General features: G+C 47.7%; 1 protein-coding gene across 1 annotated transcript; it reads right to left on the reverse strand.

Annotated features, from left to right (window-relative positions):
- Positions 1–6,965: 6,965 nt before the first annotated feature.
- Positions 6,966–15,422, reverse strand: AQP8 (aquaporin 8). The gene is made up of 6 exons (XM_030872123.2): positions 15,339–15,422; positions 14,946–15,199; positions 12,127–12,253; positions 9,828–10,042; positions 8,252–8,386; positions 6,966–7,014 (listed from the first exon to the last, which is right to left on the reverse strand). Exons 1-6 carry the CDS (start codon positions 15,348–15,350, stop codon positions 6,966–6,968), a joined length of 792 nt encoding a protein of 263 aa, XP_030727983.1. The 5' UTR covers positions 15,351–15,422.
- Positions 15,423–22,098: the final 6,676 nt, after the last annotated feature.

Consider the following 22,098-nt stretch of genomic DNA (forward strand, 5'->3'; position numbering starts at 1 on the left):
CTCCCGTTGGTTTTTGCCATAATTTGAAGGCTGTCTTCTATCAAGGAAAAAGAGAACTTATCCAAGGGCTAATAAAAGCTGATCCTTGTAGCTCAAGAGAATTTCAGTTTCTTTCCAGCCCACTGTTCTCCCCGCAGCTAGCAGGGATCTCTTGGGAGGCCACAGCTATTCCTGTGCTGCAGTCCTCTGATAGCTGTCACTGCCATTGTCCCAGAAAACGTTTGGCTCTAATTCTAGAGTGGAGTTAGTCTTGGAGGCACACACTGCGTGTGTTCTTGGAGGGGCACTCAACCACAGCCTCTGCTGCTGGAACAAGTCTTGAAATGATTTCCCCAGATACGGTGGTGCCTTTGGTTTACTATTTGATTTAAAGAGTCCCAGTGGCTTCCACTTAGCCCTTCTTCCCATAACAACTCCAACTCCATGGGTCATAGAGTCAGTGTAGAGATTTTGTCACCTGCCGAGGATGTATTTCCAACTATACTCTTAGAAACTGTAAGAAGAATCATAGGATGGATCTAGAGCCAGTTCACCTAGACATGAGGTAGATTCCAGACAAAGTGTATCTCTCACCTGGACTTTATAAGCAGCCAACTGCAATAGCACCCAAGGTTCTCAAGAATTATAACTGCTCAGGGTCAGTATCTGAGAGTCCCTCTACGTCTTCTATATTTTCCTTGAGTAAATGGCCACAACGTTTTTAGAGGAAACAGAGACAAAGGCTCAGAATAGGGACTTCCCTGATGGTCCAGTGGTTAAGAATCTGTCTTGCAATGCAGGGGATGCCGGTTTGATCCCTAGTCAGAGAACGAAGATCCCACATGCCACAGGGCTACTGAGCCCACGTGCCACAACTAGAGAGAAGCCCGCGCACTGCAATGAAAGATCTTGTGTGCCACAACTAAGACTGAATGCAGCCAAAAACTAAATAAATATTAAAAAGAAAAAAATGGCTCAATATTCATGTGCGTTGTTACATCATAATCGTTCCACAAGATTACCTGATCTTCCATTCCTTTATAGAGATTTAAGTCTGTGAACTGACCCACATGTGGGAGTTAGATGAGAGACTTTAAATCTGTAAGGGGAAAAAAATCTCTAAGGCTACAAATTTTCAATTCCTATAAACCAGTTAAGGCAATTAGATTTTAAGGGAGGAGAATGAATGCTTTGTGTTTCAAACACCAAAAGGAACAAAGCTAGTCACAACCTCCAAACACCATGGTGGGTCCAGGGACTCAGAAGGGAAGCAATGGTTTTGGGTCCCAAGAGAGGCAAATGCCTGAACCCACTTTGAGGTGGTAGGACTCTGGAGGAAAGTGGCAGTGTGGGGATAGAGGGGATGGGGGCAAGACCCGAAAGGCCCGGCCTTAAGAGTTGCTTGGATACATGAGCATGGAGCCCGTGGAGCACACAGGTGTGCTTGGTGTGGAAGTTGTGGAATTGTCAGTAAACAACCCCTCTTTCTAGAAACCACCCTGGCCGAGACAAGTGTGACTGACTCAGCTATAAAATGGCAGCTGCAGCGGGCATGAAGTAAAAAGTTAGAGCAGGAAGACCATGGGCAGAAGAATGGATAAGGGAGATGTGGTATATTACACAATGGAGTATTACTCAGCCATAAAAATGAATAAAATAATGCCGTTTGCAGCACATGGATGGACCTAGAGATTATCATACTGAGTGAAGTAAGTTAGACAAAGACAAATATATCACTTATATGTGGAATCTTAAAAAATGATACAAATGAACTTATTTACAAAACAAGAAATAGACTCACAGACACAGAAAACAAATTTATGGTTACCAAAGGGGAAAGGGTGTGGGGAGGGATAAATTAGGAGGTTGGGATTAACAGATGTACACTATTATAGATAAAATAGATAAACAAGGACCTACTGTATAGCTCAGAGAACTGTATTCAATCTTTTAGTAACCTAAAATGGGGCTTCCCTGGTGGCGCAGTGGTTGAGAATCGGCCTGCTAATGCAGGAGACACGGGTTCAAGCCCTGGTCTGGGAGGATCCCACGTGCCACGGAGCAACTAGGCCCGTGAGCCACAACTACTGAGCCTGCGCATCTGGAGCCTGTGCTCCACAACAAGAGAGGCCGCGATAGTGAGAGGCCTGCGCACCGTGATGAAGAGCGGCCCCCGCTTGCCACAACTAGAGAAAGCCCTCGCACAGAAACAAAGACCCCACACAGCAAAAATAAATAATAACCTAAAATGGAAAAGAATCTGAAAAAGTATATATATAAAAAAATGAATCACTTTGCTGTACACCTGAAACTAACACAGCATTATAAATCAACTATACTTCAATAAAAAAATTTTTAATATTAAAAGTAAAATAAAGCGATTTCCCTGGTGGTCCAGTGGTTAAGATTCCATGCTCCCAGTGCAGGGGGCCTGGGTTCAATCCCTGGTCAGGGAACTAGATCCCCATGCTGCAAGTAAGACCTGGAACAGCCAAATAAATATTTAAAAAATAAAATTAAAAGTTAGGACATGAAGGTAGAAGATTGGCATACTTCCCCTTTGGATTGCTTAAACTCTCAGAGTTCTTGGACAGTCTGGTGAGGGAAGATGCGAGAACATAATACTACGCTTCTCTACAACACAGAATATGAGGACTCAAGCTGATTCTCACAAAAGGAAATGAATCAGTACTTGTGCTCCAAGGGTGTAAAGCAGCACATGCCTGCTGCAGTAGAAAAAAACACTAGAGAGTGTGTCCAAAATCCTGGATTCTAACTGAGCTCTGCCATTAGATCACGTGTGTGATTATAGTCAAATTATTTAGCTCGCCTCTCTGGGTTTTGGGATTGGACAGCACGAGTGCTTCCCAACATTTTCCCCTCAAGAGGCCCAAAGATCCTTATGTGAAGATAGTTGATTGAGAAAATACATGCGTGCAAAGTCCGTTTAGAATCTTCTTGCCAGAGCTCCGCTCCCTTGCCATGATTCTGATACTTGCACATTTCAAAACCTTTGATTAGAGGGACTTCCCTGGCAGTCCAGTGGTTAACACTCCACTGCAGGGGGCACGGGTTTGAACCAAGATCTTGCGTGCCACACAGTGTGGGGAAAAAAATTTTTTTTGATTAGACAATAATAAATATAAGAGCTATCACACTGTCCACTTACTAGGTATGAGGCACTGTGCTAATGCTTTACAAACACTTATCCTCACAAACACTCTGAGGCAGGTTTCCCATTTTAAGGAAACTGAGGCTGAGAGAAGTTAAATAACTTCTTCAAACTTATACAGCAAAAAAGCCAATGTTCTGAGATTTAAACTTGGATCTTCCTCAGAATCCAAACTCGTAGCAACTGCTTTTTACTACTGCCATAGAGTTTCCAGCTCTAACATCCTAAAATTCTGTGACCTCGTTGTTCCTGAGAAGACAGGAGGTGGGGTGGAGGTAAACTTAGGTGATCTGGGTCAATCTTGGATTCTACTCTGTAGGGTCAGAATGAATCTGAGAGTCATCAGGATCCGCCTATGCCATTCTTTCAGTCAACAAGTACTCAGTCCCTTCTGTACAGCAGTGAGCCCAATAATGTGGAATCACAAAGAGGAATTAACCTTGATCTTCCTCTTGAGAGCTTGTGGTCTAGAAATGGATATGAAGAGCGGGACTTGAAATCCAATTGCAAGTTAGGAGTGAGAAGAGTTATCATACACGTGCTTCTGTCCCCCTCTTCATGGGGGACTAAGGGGCAAGTAGTCAGGCGACATACTGTCCCTTATTCAGCAATAGTAACCTGTGATGACAAAGATCATGAACCCTGCAGTCAAACGTACCTTATATTTTGGCTCCACCAATGTACTAACTATGTGACTCTGGGTAATGTCATCTCTTGGGATCTCCATTTGCTCTTCTGGAAAATGGGAAGAGTAAGAGTGGCTACCTGTATTCATTTCCTGAGGCTGTCCCTAGAAATGACCACAACCTCGGTGACTTAAAAAAACAGGTATTTATTCTCTCACCATTCTGGGTGCCAAAAGTCTGAGATCAGGGCGTCAGCAGTCCACACTCCCTCCAAAGGCTGCAGGGAGAACCCCTGCTTGCTTCTTCTAGCTCTTGGTGACTCCTGGTGCTATCATGTGATACCATAACTCTGCCTTGGTCCTTCCATATGGCCACTTTCTCTGTGTCCTTTTCTGTCTCTCATAAGGACACTTTCATTGGATTTAGGGCCCACTCTAATCCAGTATGGTTCGTCTTGACCCTTACCTTACTTGGGTCTGCAAAGCCCTTGTTTCCAAACAAGGTCACATTCCGAGGTTCCAAGTGGACATGAATTTAAGTGGGGACACTATTCAACCCACTACACTACCTCATGGGATTGTTGTGTGAGGACTAAATGAAATATGCATGGAAAGCATTCTGCACAGTGCCGAGCACATAATAAACAATAAATGTTAGCTGTACACGTGTATGCATGGGTGTGTATGGGTGTGTGTATATACACGTGTATATATATATATATATATATATATATATATATATATAACTATTTTGTTATTTACTAGATTTACCAAAGGTTGATTTAATTATTTATTTCACCAAAGGATGTAATAACTTTTAATGTTTTTCACTCTTTGTGAGTTTTCTAATGTGTTGTTTCTGATTTCAAACTTTTACTGAACATGTACTGTATGCTAAGTGCCGTGTTAAGTCCTTCCCATTGCATTAACTCATTGGACCCACACAATATGCCTGTTGCTGAGGAAACTGAAGCTCAGAGAGCTTAAATAAATTGCCCAGGCAGGGTCACACAGCCAGTAAGTGTGGTGAAGCTGGGATCTGAACCCAGGTTCAGCTGACTCCAGAGTCCTACTTCTTAACGTAGGTCCATCAGCGCGTACGCTGGGTCTTGAATTTGCCTTCATTGAGTTCTTTGCCTTCCCTCTCTTCACTTGGGTTCTTTGAGTACATCATTTACCATCCTTTCCTATCAGCCTATTCATTTGATCTACTGGATAAATTACAAGTTCTTACTAGATGTTCTTCCAGCAAAGACTCATCCTTTCCTGACTAACCCTAACGGCTCTTCCTATTATTGCACAGTTCCCCTGTTAACAATTCTGTTTGTTCTTAACCCCATGAGTTAATGTTCGCTATTTGTCTTCTTTTTTTTTTTTTTGGCGTTACGCGGGCCTCTCACTGTTGTGGCCTCTCCCGTTGCGGAGCACAGGCTCCGGACGCGCAGGCTCAGCGGCCATGGCTCACGGGCCCAGCCGCGGATCTTCCCGGACCAGGGTACGAACCCGTGTCCCCTGCATCGGCAGGCGGACTCTCAACCACTGCGCCACCAGGGAAGCCCCCGCTATTTGTCTTTAAGTGCAGCTATATGTCTTAAGATTACATGAACATTTTAAGAGCCCAGACTCTGGAGCCAGACCACTGGGATTTGAATCTCAGCTCTGCCACTTCCTGAGTGACCTTGAGTAAGTAATTTGACTTCTCTGTGCCTCACTTTCCTCATATGTAACATGAAAAATAAATAATAACAATAATACGTACCTGTACAGTTGTGAAAATGAAATAAATTACCACGTTTCGAACACAAAGCAGATCCTGGCATGTAGAAAGTGCTCAATTAGTGTCAGTAGCTATTTTTACAATTACCTTCACATCACTGAACACAGGTTGTCTGAGTAGCTCTTCTCTTTACGTTTGTTGTTATTGAAATTTATTATTCTCTTTTTCTCCAAAATGTCTTGGATATTTGGGTAGTGTCCATTTTCTCAACAGGCAATCTCTCATTGTATTGGTAATATTCTCCAGTGAGCATTTTCTTCCTTTTTACTCAGGTGAGTATTTTGCTTGTCTGGTAGAAGTGGGTGATGTTTTTGTTCGTTGTTGAGAATTATTTTTCCCTAGCACTCCTTTGCGGTGTTAGAATGATCACCTTCCATAAATTACCCATAGATTCTTGTAGAGAAGATACACACTCTACTTTTAAGGTGTGAACTTCAGAACGTGTCTTTTTATTCTTTTTTTATCCTTAGTTATTCACTATACTCGTATCTTCCATCTAAATGCCTCTGTCTCTCCAGACCTGTATTATGCCACATTATATATTTCCTTGGGAAATCCTTGCAGCTCTGGTCCACCCCCATACCCACGCACATCCCCAGCTGGAGTGCCATGAGTGGGTCAGTCCATGTCCTGGATAGCTTTGGGCACTAAACCATGCCCTGGAGTCTGCATTGGGCTCTTCAGCAGGGTCTTGAGGTCTGTGATCTGGAACTGATTCTGACCAGAGTCCAAACTGGACTCCAGAACGGACTCTGAGCTCCAGACAGAGCTCCCTTGGCCCTGGCTGAGAGGCAGATGGGCTTTGGGTTGGTCTGCACTCTGAGTACCTGCCTTGGCCCTGGACTCTAAGCTGGGCTCGAGCTAATTAGACTCTGGACAGCTAAAGCTCAACCCAGACTTTTGCTTCCCCTCCAGTGGTGTCCATTTCTGAAAGGAAAGGCCAGCCAGTGGGCACACGGAAGGAAACATTGGACTATTTATTGCAAAGCTAGATTGACAGCACAGGCCGCAAGGAAACAGACCAAAGAAGGCCCTTCTATAACAGAGGAATCGGGGAACAAGAGAAGGAGAAAGGGGATGAGGGAAGTGAGCGGAGACACATACACGGCCACCTCTTCCACCCATTCTTCTGCTCCTGGGACCTTCCCTGTCAAGAAAAGCTCTTCTGTTGTGCTTGTTTCTATCTGTCTCTGGGCATTGCTGGCAACACATTCCCCAGGCTGAGGTCTCTGATGAGCACAAAGGAATTCGAAAGAACCAGCACATCTGAAAAGCCAGACCCAAGTCAGGGGAAGTGTATCAGTCACTTCTCAGAGCTCTGCCCCGGCAGGAAATGCAGACCTGTCTGGTCTGCAGTCCAGGACAGGTCCACTGAGGGCCCCTAGGGCGGCAGGAATTCCACCATCTCAGCTTCACCGCCTCTTAAGTATTAGGCGGGTTTTCCCATCTCCAATGAAGAACCTACAAAAAAGGTGGCCCAGTGAGGTCTCTGCATCTCCAGGAGAGACCCAACCCTCCATCGAATGCCTCCAGGCCCAGAATTCTCCAGAGAGATGCCTTCCTGAGCCTCTCCAGCCTCAAGAGCCAGATCTCCCTGGGGAGAGGGAGAAACTCTTTCCTGTTGGGTCTCTAACCCTTTTCCTGAAGATCCCCATCTCTACCATTCTGAAAGCATCAGAGAATTACTTGTGATGCTTTTCACTAATCCGTAGGCTAAGCCAGGACTGCAGACAGGCAGCGATGCAAGCAGTCTAGATCAGCTCAGCCCAGTGCCTGTCCTCGTCCAGACAGCGGGCACTGTACCTACTTGTATCCCTGCACAACCTGGAGTAGAAAGGAAGGACTCTCTGGATTCTTGAGGTTCACAAGAAGAGAGCTGGAGGAGAAGCAGTCAAGCGGATATTATCCTTCTGACAACACTATCAACCTTCTTACCCATTGCCCAGCTCCAGGGAGCACTGCTCACATTGTGTCTTATGTGATTGGCATCTCATGACATGCATGCTCTTGGGGACACCACTAACATGGTGTTCTATGTGGACAGGGACCCTTGAGTTGTACAACACCCCTGTGGGGAGCTATTTCTCCCCTACTTTCAGTCCATACAGTTGTTCAGATGAGGCTGACCTCACCCCAACTCCAGGATAAGATTCATGCTCCAGACATAGCCAATAAGAGTGCCTGGCCCCATGGCTACAGAGATCGATTCAGAGGTAGACATGGCCCAAGCTGGACCAGTCCAACTCAGAGAACAGCAGAGCCAAGACCTTTGTAAGAGCTGTTGTTCTGTTTCCTCTGTTTCCAGCTATTAACCTGCTAGGATGTAAGTCTGGAGCGCATGGTGGGCATCTTTGCCTCTACTGGAGAGCCTATCCAAGCATGAAATCTACCCAGAGGACAGTAGAGCCTAAAAAGACCAAGCCCTGAAGACACTGTCTGAGCTCCCACCAAAGCCAGGGCCACTTGTGAACTTTTCAATTATGTGAGCCAATGAGTTCCCCTTTATGATGAAAGCTTTGTTCAGATGGATTTCTGTCACTTGCCACCAAAGGTCCCAGAGCCATAATCTTTGCCTCTGAAGAAGGCTTCCTCTTCTCTTCTCCAAACCCAAGCGAGACCCTAGCCCTCTAGACCTGGATGTTCTAGGAACTGTCACCATGCCCACCAGATGGGCCATGACCCTGTGTCACATTCCTACCTGATGAGCACTCCTACAAGCAGGCTGGCCAGGAGCGGGCCCAGCCAGTAGATCCAGTGGAAGTCCCAATGGTTGGCCACCACAGCCGGTCCAAAGGCACGGGCAGGATTCATGCAGGCTCCAGACACAGCTCCCCTACAAACACCCAGCCACAATGGTCGGCAGAATCTCAGCCAAGGAGCCCCGACTCACCCAAGTTCATTTCCCCAAGTAGGCCTAAGTCACATGCTACCCAGAAACCCCCTCTAAGCTACCATATCATGGCGATCTGGGAGGTTCCAAAGTGAAAGGCTTGACCCCCTCCCCGGAGTCCTCCCTACAGTCTGCCACTCCCCACACACCCTTCTAGAAGCATGGGCAGCAGGTAGTGCCTGCTCAGTGGCGGCAGGAAGGAAGACGGGTCCTCCTCCAGAGGTGGCAAGGCAAAGTAAGCAGTTTTCAGCTACGTGAACTTTGGGGTCAAGCAGACCTGGATTCAAAACCCAGCCCAGCTATTTCTAGCTATGACCTTTGTTTAACTTCTCTGTGTTTCAGCTGAGATGAAAGTACATACCTCATAGAGCCCATGTTTCTCCTATAATTCATGTGCAAGTGCTAACTCTAATCTGGTTGAGGCCTTTGTTGCACCACAAGCTAGGGACCCAGCATCTCCCAAAGAGGGACTGTTCCCCAAGAGCACCCCTCTAGTCCCAGTGTCTGTACCCTTGCCCCATTCGCTCAAGCTGGGGTCCTCACTCAGGCCTCACCCGTCACAGACCCCACTCTGTGGCCAGCAGCCAAAGCCAACTGGATGAGTCAGTAGGCTTATAAGTGAACCAAAAGCCACTAGGAGGCATCAAAGCACTGCCACAGCTCTGCACATGCATTTCCCCAGACTCCACCTCCCAAAGGATGACTTAGGGCTGGAGGCAGAGCAGAGAAAGGCTACACTTGGTCCTGTGTCCAAGAAGAAAGGAAGGAGTTGGCCTGTAGGAAGGAGCTCCCGCATCCCCTATATTTAGCAGGGGCCCTTGTCCCAGATCTCTCATTTAATTTGCCACTTCCCAATGACCTTAAATAAGTCACTTGTGTCCTCTCTGAGCCCCAGTTTCCTCATATATAAAAGGGAAGAAATAATCCTTTGTCTCCTTAATCCCTTCCCAAGCCCACTGAGAGGCCCTAGATAAATGAGACAACGGGTGTGGAAGCTCTTTGTAAGTCTGAGGCTAAAACCTGGCTGCCTGCTGGCAGGATAAACACAGTCCACAGACATGGTTTATTGATACTACAAAAAGTAGAAAATTCACATAAAAATCCAGTCTTCTGACTTCCCTAGAATGAAATTAGAAGGGTCACCCCAAGCCCATATTCCCACACAGCGATAACTTATCAGAGGTGTGTGGTGGTGGCCTCCTTAGATGCCACAGTCCCCACCATTCCCTGTTGTCTGCCTCCTGCCAGCCCACTTCCCCCGTGTACATTACCTGTGTGGCTTCTATTGGAAACCCTCAGGTAAGCTCAGCAGACCTGCCCTCCTCCAGGGGTGAGCCTCGGCCCAGGGCTGAGCACTGTGGTCCCACAGCCAAGGGGCACTCACCCTGCTAGGATGTCCACGGTGACAGAGAAGCCGATGGAGAATGGGGCCAGAGGACCCTGCGTCTTCTCGTTTATGGTGCCCATGCATACAGCCAGTGCCAGCAGTGTCGTCAGGATGATCTCTGCCACCACTGCCCCCGTCACCTGCCTGGGCTCCTGGACTGTCACGAAGGCTGCCCCAGACGCGTTCCAGAACCTCTCCTCAGAACTCACCGCCTGCAGAGAGCAGTGCTCAGCCTCATGTTGCAGGTGGAGAGACAGCTGGGAGCTGACGGGAGGGGCCCATCCTTTTGAGCCAGGGAAGGGTCCTGTCCAATGTGCAGTTAGACATATCTGGACCCACATCCCAGCTCCACCAGTTCCTACTGTGCGGCTTTGCCTGAGCTATTGGACTTCCCTAAGCCTCATTTTGCTCTTCTGTAAATGGGGATAACCCAGCGGTGGCTCCAGATATTGTAGGCCTGAAGGGTATGTAACTTATATGACCCTCTTTGAGAAAGAATACTAAAATGCCTTATTTTTACAAACTTTGCAAACACATATACCCAGGTAAACACATTACCAGCCCCCTAAAAGGCCCCTTCAAAGGGATGAGAACAGCCCTGAAGCTTAAGCCCCATTGGCTTCCCAGGAAATCGGCCTTGGGGTCATCACGACACCTGGGAAGGGAAGACTGCAGTGCAGACAAGCTTCTGGACCCGGGACTCAAATCCAGGCTCAGCTGCTCCCCAGTTCATTTGAACTTGGGCAAATTATTGCCTTCTCTGCGCCTCTGCTTCTGCCTCTGTAAAGTAGGCGTGGTCATGGTAATAGCCCTGGGCCCAGGTGGGGAGTGATCTTTAAGGACTGATGCAGGCTTCCAGTCAAGTTGGAGATTAAATGAGAGGATTCTACCAAGTGCTCGGGGAGGTGGGAGGGCACCCAGTGATTGACCACTTCTGCCCCACACTGGTCTCCATCATGTTGGACAAGTTTACAAGTGACCAGGCCTGAGGGAGAGTCCCAGCACTGCTTTCCATTGGGAATCAGAGCAGCAAGGTCTGGGCCCCATTCTAAACAGACAGGGGAGCAGGGTCTCAAATGGGGGCACAGGGAGACCAGGGCAGGGACGACAGCAAGATGGAATTCGAGACCAAAGTCTGCAATGGGCAGCGCTTAGAGACACAGACCAAACCCCAGGCAAGCTAACAGGGTGCCCCCTTCACCCCTTTCCACCTCCCCACTCCCTCCAATCCCACCCCCAACACAAGCCAAGCAAGGCCTCCAATTTGAAGGGTCCCTGGTTGAGACTTCAGAACAGCAGGAAGGAAAGAGAGAGAAGGAAAGAAGGAAACAAGGAAGTCAGGCAGGCAAAGAGGGAGGAGGGAAGTCCTTCCATGGAGTTACGTGTAGAGCTATAGAAATTCTGTGGCTTGAGAGGAAGAGCTAGCCTTCCTACCGGAATGGGAGGATTCCAGTAATTTGAGCATTAACTCCCATTTAAGGTAGAGTAACTCAGTTTAAAGGCAGGCAAACTGGAGAACACACAGAGAAGTTAGTTCAGGAGTTTCTCAAGGAGAATAACCCTGTATATCCTGTACCCTCAGACAGTGCTTAGTGAGATGTTTGTAGCATGAATGAAGTGAATGAATGAATGAATGAAAAAAATAGAATTGTCTAAATCCAGAAATGGACTCAGGAGCAGAAACCTTGAGTCCTGAATTCTGCTTCCTGGTCTGTCTAGGGAGGGCTGTGTCCAGACACAGACAGAACAGGGTGGGTTTGGAGGAAACCAAAGGCCCTTTGAGTGTCCCCTCCAAGGTAGAAAGGTCCACCCAATCCCATGGGAGGCAACAGGAAAAGAATTGGACAGGACTTCCCTGGTGGGGCAGTGGTTAAGAATCCGCCTGCCAATGCAGGGGACACGGGTTCGAGCCCTGCTCCGGGAAGATCCCACATGCCGCGGAGCAACTAAGCCCATGCGCCACAACTACTGAGCCTGCGCTCTAGAGCCCGCGAGCCACAACTACTGAGCCCGCGTGCCACAACTACTGAGCCCACGCGCCTAGAGCCCGTGCTCCACAACAAGAGAAGCCACTGCAATGAGAAGCCCGCGCACCACAAGGAAGAGTAGCCCCTGCTCACCCCGCAACTAGAGAAAGCCCATGCGCAACAATGAAGACCCAACACAGCCAATCAATCAAGCAATCAATCAATTTTTTAAAAAAGAATTGGACAGTCCCCACTCCCTGCCCCTCACCCACCGCAGCAGCCCCATCAGAGCAAAAGCCCCCAGCCCAGCCCCCTGGGGGATCACCCACCTTGGCCAAGGCAGCCCCAATCAGCCCCCCACACAGCTGGGAGATCCAGTAGGGAAGGAGCATCATCAGGTGGAGGCCTCCGACCAGCATGGCTGCCAGGGACACCGCAGGGTTGAAGTGTCCACCACTGTCACCCACAAAAGCAGAAGGAGTCGTGAGGCCAAGGCCCAGGCACTGGGCCCCAGCAGCCCTACCACCTCCCCAGGCCTTGCGGGGCCGGAGTCCGTCAAGGGCAGCCCAGGTAGAAAACAGGCACCAAATTACGCCCACTTTCCCCGAGGTGCCAAGTGGTGGGGGAGAGCCTGGGAGGGGAGGGCAGCACCATTCCTGTCCTACACCCAGACCCCACGGTGGCCCAGACAAGAATACGGTGGGAAACTGTCCCTCAGCTCTTTCCAGACCCCCTAAGAGCTGCATCCAGCCCTTCAGAGCCGTGGCCACAGGTCAGAATGAGACCCCAGGCTTCAAACTCACAGCACAAGACAGGTATCCGAGCCTCTCCTTAGAAGAAACCAGGCCCTGAACAGCAGCTCCTGATTGGTTGAACTCAACCAATAAAATTTTTTATTGGTGGAACTCAACCAGTAAAATTTCTCTTTTTGGTCTGAAAGTGTGACTAGTGTTGCCTGTAAAATTGAGATTAGAGGTTCCTGGAAATGGCACTGGGAATCAGGATCGAGGCTAGAGGTTCATGATTAAGTTGGGATTGGGATCTGGAGTTTGGGATGTGAAGGGGATTAGACCAAGTCGAACCTAGGTCAAAGGGCTGGTTCAAGTTGGCTGGTCCTTCCAGAAGGTATGGGCCAAGAGCCTTCCTTTTCACCAAGATGCTCAACCAGTCCAAGCCCCAGAGCCTAGAGGTGCCCCCAGTGCCCTGCTACCCCCATTGGCATCCTATCCAGTCCCACTCAGATGAAGGAACTATCCTGAGAGGTTGGCTCACCAATCCCCCTGGTGCCTGGGATGGACACACCCAATAAGAGGGACAGTGACCCCAAGGCCCCCCCATGTCAACCCATATGTTTAGACCCCACCAATGGGCCTGCCCACCCAATGGGCACAGGGCATTGAGCTGAGACTGGACAGAGGACCCTGGCTCTGGACACAGGGACTTTGTCCAACATGCTGACATTTCAGGACCAGCTGCCCCAACTTGTCAGGTGCAGCTCTGTGCACAGGCCCTTGGGTGAGCTTCCTGCAGGATCAGGAAGCACCAGCTGATCTCAGACTTGACCGGCAGGGAGAGGGGCAGCCAGGCTTACTTGGCCTCAATTCAGGTCCATGACCAAACTTAGCCTGGGCTCTGCCAAAGCAGAGAGGTGAAGGTGGAGGTGGGGCGGCCTCCTGCAGGAGGGAGACTTAGAACCCTCTCGTCCATCAGCCTCACCACCAGGTCCCGCAGCCCAAACGGGGAGAGACACTGGCACTCAGAGTGTGGTTCTACCAGGAGAAGGCTGGACACTTCACACTCATTAACAGTAAAACAATCAAGACACCTTCTTAGTTTACTCATCCATGGTTTGCTCAACAAACACTTATTGAACACCTACTCTGGTGCTAGGTGCTGTGTCGGGCGCTCCAATAACCTCAGAGTCAGTGCCGGGCACACGGTAGGTACCGAATAAATATTTGTTGACAAAAAACAGATGGCTGAATAAAAGGCTGGCGTTCCAGGTAGGCAGTCTCCTGAAGCGCAAAGCGATGTTCTCTCCTGCCAGCTGGCCTGGGTTCAAACCCTAGCTCTGCCACCGAAGAGCTGTATGACCGTGGGCAACTTATATAACCTCTCTGTGCCTCAGTGATCCCTACCTCATAAAGGCTGTTGCAAAGATAATTAATACATGTTCATATAGAGTACTAGCATATAGTTAGTACTCAACAAATATCAGCTATTATTACCATCCCCTTTTATTTCACTGAACATAGAGAGGTTCAGCTAATTGCCCTGGTTACCCAGCTAAGCAGTGACAAAGGTTGCCTTCAATCCCAGACCCGTCGTTGAACAGAAGACTCTGTGTTTTTCATCCCACCTGCAGCTTCCCTTAGATACTTAGAGAGAAATATTAAAGTTCTCTTTCCATTCTGCTTTTCTGGGAAACAGTATTTCAATTTCCTTACTCAGATCAGTTTTCTGTGTGAGATTAAATACAGACCAACCAGGTTCTAGAGGCCCCTGACAGACACTCCATCCAAGACATTTGTCATTGTGGTTGGTTCTCCTGGGAGCCCACGACCTCCCAGTGGAGCTCCTGTCCAGGGGAGGGCTATGCAAGGGGAACTCTTCAGGCCTCCCTGCCCCCCCCCCCGGCGGGTTCTTCTGCATAACTCTGCCTTACCCTAGGCTGGAGCAAAACGCCCCGTCCTAAAGGTAACAATAACACAGCAACCAACAGCGACTGAGCGCTTACTATAGACTAAGCTCTTCACATCGTTTCATTCTCATGCCTCCCCTAGGAGATGCTGGGTTTAGGACAGACAGCTTGGGTTTGCCTCCTGGCTCTACCACGGGACTCTGGACGAGTTACCTGGCCTTTCTCCTTCATGTGTTGGCTTGAGAAATAAGATTTAGAAAATACTCCCACTGTTCGCATTTCATAGGTGGGAAGTTTGGGTTTGGGGAGTGACTTAGTCAAAGCCACAGAGCTCACAGGCTGAAGAGCCAGGATTCAAACCCAAGCAGCCTGACCCCTCACCCAACCCACATTTTACCCATACTGCTTTTGGGATCCTGGGCATGTGTCCAGGGGTCCTGCCCACAGCTCTGCTCCCTGCCTGCTCCCCAGGTTGGCACCAGGCAGAGTGCTCAGAGCTGTTCCCACCTGATACTCCCCAGCGTGGCGATGACCAAGCCCAGGGCCAGCCCATGGGCCAGTGCCGGCTGCAGCAGCCCAGTGTCGGTCCCGTTCTCGATGACCGACAGGCAGCCGATGAAGATGAACAGGGCAGAGCCCAGCAGTTCAACCAGGCAGGGCTGCACAAACCGCTCGTACCAGCACCCACGCCACCTGCCCCCCTCGCTGGGCTCCTTCACCTTGACGCCACCGAACTCCAGGTCACACATGGATGCAGCTGCCTGAAGGGGGGGAATCGGAGGGGGACACGGATGGGAGGAGAGCCCAGAAAGAAGCCCCCCAGTACCCCCATCTTGAATTAATTCTCAGCACCCGCTTGGATGGCCAGGCTGCAGAGGAAAAGGCCAGCAGTGTACTCACCTCTGCAGACATCAGGGCGGAGGTGACTCAGGACGGGACTCTGGCCTGCGCTGGCTGGAAAACCCGCACCTGCTCTCCAGGACAGGACACTCTTATCTCCAGGACCGGGGCTGCCAGCCCACTACAGGCTCTGCCCCTTTTAAAGGGCTACAGAGGCTCCCGAGGGTGTCAAGAAAGCAATAAAGCCCAGCAGGAGGCGGCCCTGAGGCCCAGGAGAGGAAACACTGCTTTTAACCTTAACCAGGCAGGGCAGGGGGTGACCAAGGATTGCTGAGCTCTCTGCCAGCAAAGGCAAAAGGCGTCGGCTTCGCTGCGTCACCTGGGGAGGGCTCCAGGTCTGCCCCAGCAGGAGATGGAGGGCCCTGATCCCCAGCCCCCTTGGTCACCACCGGGGCCCAGAGGAGACCCACGTGTGTGAGTGAACACGAGGAGGGCCCCGCCAGATCAGGACCACACATGGGAAGTAACGGTAAACTCATCTTCAGTGATTTTTCCATGGACTTCTAAGGACACCTCCTTGTGTCTGAGGCCCCGGCACCTCCACAGACTCACGCTGATAGGCTGATCCAGGACTGAGGGTGTAGACGGATGACCATCTCTGCAGATTGCAGAGGCAATGGTAAAGCCTGTGGACTTTGGAAACAGGCTGCCTGGATTTCAATCCCAGCTCCTCCGTGAACCAGCTGAGTAACCTTGAGCAGTTGCTTACCCTCTCTGCACCTTATTTTTTCTCCCGTGCAGCATGGATGATAGTGGTTGTACCAATGACATCAGGTTGTGTGGCTTAAATAAGTTAAGATCATAAAGTGTTTATGACAGAGTCAGACACATGATAAGCACAATACCAGTGCCTGCTGATTTAGAATATGTATTTATGTGAACTAATATTTACTGAGCACTTTCTAAGTACTGGTCTAAGTACCTTATATGTATTATCTCATTTAAACTTCACAACAACCCCATGAGGTAGGTACTATTATTACAGCCACTTTACAGATGAGGAAGTGGAAATTTGGGAAGGTTAAGTTTCCCAGGATCACACAGCTTTTGTGATTGTGGGCTAAGTCACAAAAGGACAAATACTGTGTGATTCCACTTATGTGAGGTACCTAGAGTAGTCACATGCATAGAGACAGAAAGTAGCATGGTGGCTGCCTTGATCTGGGAGGAGGGGAGAATGAGGAGTTATTGTGTGATGGGTACCCAGTTTCAGTTGGGGAAGATGAAAAAGTTCTGGAGGTGTTGCACAACAACATGAATGTACTTAATATCACTGAACTATACACTTAAATGGTTAAAAGGGTAAATTTTGTGTTACACATATTTTGAATTGAAAGAAAAAAAAAACCTGTGGGTAAAGCCACTACACTCACAACTGAAAGAAAAAAACTTGTGGGTTAAGCCTTTCTAAGATGATGGATGGATGGATGGATGGATGGATGGATGATGGAAGAAGAGATGGATGGAAGGATCGGCAGATGGGTGGATGGATGGAAAGAAAGAAGGAAAGAAGGGAGGAAGGGAAGGAAAGAGAGATGGGTTTCCTTACTCATACATTCAAAGATGCTCAAACATTCAACAAATACTTACACACCTACTGTGAACCAGCCACTGTCCTAAGAGCTGGCAGGAAATGTAGCGGTGATCAAGACAGACAAAGATGCTGTTTCGATGTTCATATAACTATTATCTGAGCATTGTATGTAGAGATAGAGAAGTAATGTCAGGGATAAGAGAATTTTAATGAAAATTTCCACCATTTATTGATAACTCATTACCCATCTAACGCTGTGCTAAGCGCTCTGCACACGTTCACAACAGCCCTATAAGTCCTATGACTTCTTATCCCCATCTTCAGATGATAAAAATGAGGCACAAAGAAGTTGAAGAACCTGCTCAAGATCGTGTAGATGAAAAGCATCTGCTTCAGGACAGAAGTAGACGCCTCTGGACAAGGGTTTGACAGTTTGCTGAGAGCTCTTTGCAGCTCGAGGCCCTGGAACGCAGCGTCTCTATTGAACATTTGCATATCTCAGAAGGTTTTGGGGCTGCTCTCTTGCTGGTTATCTTGAGACCTGTTCTCTCCCTCCTCTGCACCCACAGCACATTGTACAAGATGTTTCTTATTCCCCTCCTCCCTGCAACATAAGATGGTTGTCCAACCCTCAACTCCCCCATCTCCCTCATTCTTTGCCCAAGTCCTGCCAAGTGCTGCTCCTGGAATATTTCTCTCCTGTTTTCACCCAAGCCTTCATCGGTTCTTACTTAGGCTCTTGAAAAAAAATTAAATATTCATTATACACCTGCCAACTGCAGACCCTACACTGGACACCACACATGCATTCCTTCAATAATTAATATTCACAATAATCTATTATTTTCCCACTTCACAGGTAGGAACTCCCAGCTGGTATTACTACAACAACTCCTCATCTGGTCTTCTTGCTTCAACCAATTTCTTTTTTTTTCTTTAATTGAAGTATAGTTGATTTACAATGTTGTGTTTATTTCTGCTGTAAAGCAAAGTGATTCAGTTATACATATATATATATACATTCTTTTTCATATTCTTTTCCATTATGGTTTATCACAGGATATTGAATATAGTTCCCTGTGCTAAACAGTAGGACCTAGTTGTTTATCCATTCTATATAAAATATTTTGCATCCATTAACCCAAATTCCCAGTCCATCCCTTTCCCACCCACCCCCTTGGCAACCACAAGTCTGTTCTCTATGTCTGATGCCTCACCCAATTTCAATCCATTCCTTTAAAACTGGCAACCAGCAGGGCACAGTTTGGCACTTGGGTCCAGGTTTGGGGATCAAGCTTCTCCACCTGTGCCCCCTAGCTTCTCTCTCAGCCTCAGTTTTCTTGTATGTAAAAGTGGGCTAATGATGGTACCCATCCCCATAGAATTGGTGTATAGATTAAGTGAGACAATGCCCTTAGTACAGTGCCCAATTCAGAGCAGGTGCCCAACAACTAGTAGCTCTTACTATGGTTCTCATTAATCAGAGTAGGTGCGTAACAAATAACCCCAACATTTCAATGGCTTAACATAGTAAAAATTGATTCCTTGTTCACAGAATAGTCCAGAGCAGGCCCTTCATCACATGGTGACTCAGGGAGCCAGGCTACTTCCACCTTGGAGATCCACCATCTAGGTCCTCAGATCATCTGCACCAGCCAGCCAATGGGGGAGGAGAATGTGGAGGACTGTGCAGGGGGTGGTTTGTGGGGTAGGCCTAGAAATGGCAAATACCACTTCCTTCCATATTTGATTGATTAGAACTCAATCACATGGCTTCACCTGGCCACAGAAGAGTCTGGGAAACACAGTCTAGCGGTGTGACCAGAAGGAAAAAGAAAGGCATTTTGTGAACGCCCAGAAAATTTCTACCACACCACATGGTGGTTGCTGTTGTTCCCCAGCCTGTCAATCTAATCCCATCCTTCCCTGACTTCAAACTTTCTAGCACCTTCTGTGGCAGTCAATGCCAAACTCAACTCCCACAGCAGCCACACAGGTCTACCCTGGACTCAACTCCTGCCACATGAACCACCATAAAGGATTTGCCAGGTAAGCCCTGCACCCTCACCCCCTCCCTGCCCATGCCATCCCCTCTGCTTGAAGTTCTCTTTTGCCCTCTTGGCCAACTTCTACTGCTCACTCAAGTCTCAGATCCAGATATTTGTCCTCCCTGACTCCTGGGCCAACTAGCTGTCAGTACTTGCTGCATGCCCCTCCCCCACGAGAGCCAGGATTGGACTCAGTAGCTCCAAAACCAGTGGTTCTCCTGAGAAAATCTGAATGTCATTCAAGCAAAACAATGTATTTCCACAACGTGAGATTTTTGTGTGGCCTGATGTCTCCACATGCAATGCACTGATCTCCCAAACCACCAGGATAACCAGTACACTAGGGAAATGATGTCTTCCTAAGAAATTGTTTGACTGGAAAACTTTTCAGCCTTCCAATCCCAGGTCTGGTTGACATGACCAAAGCCTCTAATTTTTATCTTTGTTTGCGCAGAAACATTTTAAGACATCTCTGCATCTGTCGGCACCTGTCTGCCATCCACCACCAGGTCCAAATGGAGTATAAAAGCAGGTTGCATCTTATCCTGACAAACCACTCTATCCTCCTTTCTCATATTGATGGCTGCACACATGTGCAGGACATGTTCACTTATGTCATGGTCCTGGCACTCATTGCCATCATTGTCATGGGCCTTGTTAAATTGTGCCAGGGACATTCTGAGCACTTGCAGAGTACTCTGCCCTTTCTCGTACTCAAGTTGGCACACCCTTAATTTTGTAACAGAAGAAATCAAAAACCCAGAAAGAAATTTGCCCCTGGCCATTGGGATTTCTATGCCAATTATGACACTCATCTACATCCTGACCAACGAGGCCTATTACACAGTTCTGAGCATTTCAGACGTCCTTGGCAGTAATGCCATGGCTGTGACATTTGCTGACCAGACATTTGTCATGTTTAGCTGGACCATTCCTATTGCTGTTGCCCTGTCCTACTTTGGGGCCTCAACACGTCTATCTTTGCTTCATCAAGGTTGTTCTTTGATGCACTGTTGTGGGGGAAAATGTGATGTTGGTGCCATGGCAGCCACCTTGAGATCATGAGGTGCAACTTGCCAGAAGTGTGGATCCTTGATGACACCAAGGCCCCAGACAACCCCAAGATCCGCTACTCCAGACTTCTTGTTAAATAAACGTGCACTTCCCAGAGAGCACCCCAGAGAGAGTGAATTCATAAAGTGGCTGTGGGATATTTTAAATTTTCAAGGGAAATAAATTGATGCTCAATATCTGTCAGACAGGGTGTGATTTACTAGCTCAAGGTAGTTCAGAGTTTTCTATTAGATGGCCCTACATTCCTTTCAATTATATCATATCTTTGCAAACCTGGTTTTATGGGTGTTGCCATATTAATAATAATAATTAAGAAAAACACGTGCTGCATGAAAATCAGTGTGGAAAAGGAAGTGAGAGTGGCAGTGTCCAATCTGACTCCAAGGCCTGAGAACCTGTGCAGTGCCCCAAAGGCATACATATCCCATGGTAAGCAACTGTAGTATTTAAAAATGAAAGTTATTAAGAATGCAATTAAATTGAGTTATTTAATTATAGTTATTTAAGAATGAAATAAAACAGAAATAAGATATTTTTCCTTTCAATGTACGCGATTTTCTTAAATGGCCACTAAGTAGTTAGGCCATAAATACTAAGTGTTTTTTTGGACCTAACTAATAAATACAACTATTAGGTATTCCTTTTGTCCAAGGAACGCCATGAACCAAGAAAGTTTGGGAGCCTCTGAAACAAATAATACATGTCCTTCTCTTTCAGGCACTGGGGGTTGAATTTTCTATCCTTTGCAGCAGAGAACATCTATGGCTGATAAGCTCCCTCCCAATATACCAAAGACACTGGGCTTTCGGTCTACTAATTTCTTCTGAAAACAAGTCACTGTTTGTAGTAATGCAGATGCTTGATAATTCAGGCTGATGCTGAGATTTGTGTGCTGTGGACAGTCACAGAAACGTAAAGCAGAACTGTTACTGACCTGGGTTCTTGGACTCTTTAATCAATAGACATTGATAAGAGGCCAGACAAGGAATTCAGGCAAGGCTTTACTGGGACTCCTGCTGCAGCAGGAGGGAGTGAAAACAAGTAACAGGTTCCCTTGCTTGCTCCCTGAGGCAGGAGGCGGGAGGGCGGTGCGGGAGCTGGTTCCATAAATAGGGTGAATGTGAGGGCGCACTGGTGGGTCGGGCCAGAGGGGTAGCTTAGGTGGTCTGCCCGCCCCCTTGGTGGTGCTGTGTGCAGGATCATGCTCAGGACCCTGCTTTTGCCCCCAGCACCTCAGAAGTGGCAGTTGGATTTTGGTCTTTTTGTATCTTGCTGTTCATAATTTGCCCCAACTGCACATACTCACAGTTATTTTTAGTCCCGTATAGTTTCTTTGTATTTTGTTGCTCCAGGAGACATTTGTCCAGGTTCAAGCACTGCAGCAAAGGATCCCAGGTCCCAGCCTGTCTCAAACCCCTCACTGTCTTCTGAAACTGTGGCTTTATTTCTATCTAAATAACTCTGCCATTGTTTTCAACGTATGATCACTCACTTGGAGCTCCGGGCAAGTTTGTTGTTGGAAATGAGTCTAGTTTTCACCTTTCTCACTGCTCAGATCGCAGGTTTAGTTTGAACCTGAGCACCTTCCTTCCTTCCTTGTAGAAGCCACCAGCACCCTATTTTCTGCCCTGCAGTGTCCAGTTCAAATGCTGATGTCTTTGGAGTCACTGTAACCAGACATCAGACATGCTGGCTACGTCAGAACTTATTACAGCCAAAAAGTCATTGGACTGAAGGAGCAGTCCACTAAGTCTCATCAGTAAGGGTTCATTTGCTCGTCATTTGCATGTTTGGAACAACAGTTAAAATGGTAGTAATAATGTCCACTATTTACTGAAGAGCTTGTCACTATGAGCATGTTTCATATGATAATCAGAATGTTCTCATGTTGTTGACTTTTTTTTTCTGGTTCTACCATTTTCTCTACTATTTGGATAGTAATACTTATTACAATTAAATTGCTCTACAGAAGAGGAAATCCAAAAGGTCAGCAAACATGAAAAGATAATAGCCAGAAAAAATTCAAAGGAAAGCAACAGAACAGAAAATTTTAAAACGTGATTAACATCCAGTACCGACAAAGAGGGAGAAAATAGGCAAACCC

Source organism: Globicephala melas, chromosome 15 (assembly GCF_963455315.2).
Source record: "Globicephala melas chromosome 15, mGloMel1.2, whole genome shotgun sequence".
Lineage (NCBI taxonomy): Eukaryota > Metazoa > Chordata > Mammalia > Artiodactyla > Delphinidae > Globicephala > Globicephala melas.

What these genes read in the sequence shown, in the direction of transcription:
- AQP8 (XM_030872123.2), bottom strand. An exon ending in TTGGGGCTGCCTTGGCCAAG is followed by an intron (nt 10,043 to 12,126) that starts GTGGGTGATCCC and finishes TGCTCTCTGCAG; the next exon opens with GCGGTGAGTTCTGAGGAGAG. An exon ending in ACCGTGGACATCCTAGCAGG is followed by an intron (nt 8,387 to 9,827) that starts GTGAGTGCCCCT and finishes GGGTGTTTGTAG; the next exon opens with GGGAGCTGTGTCTGGAGCCT.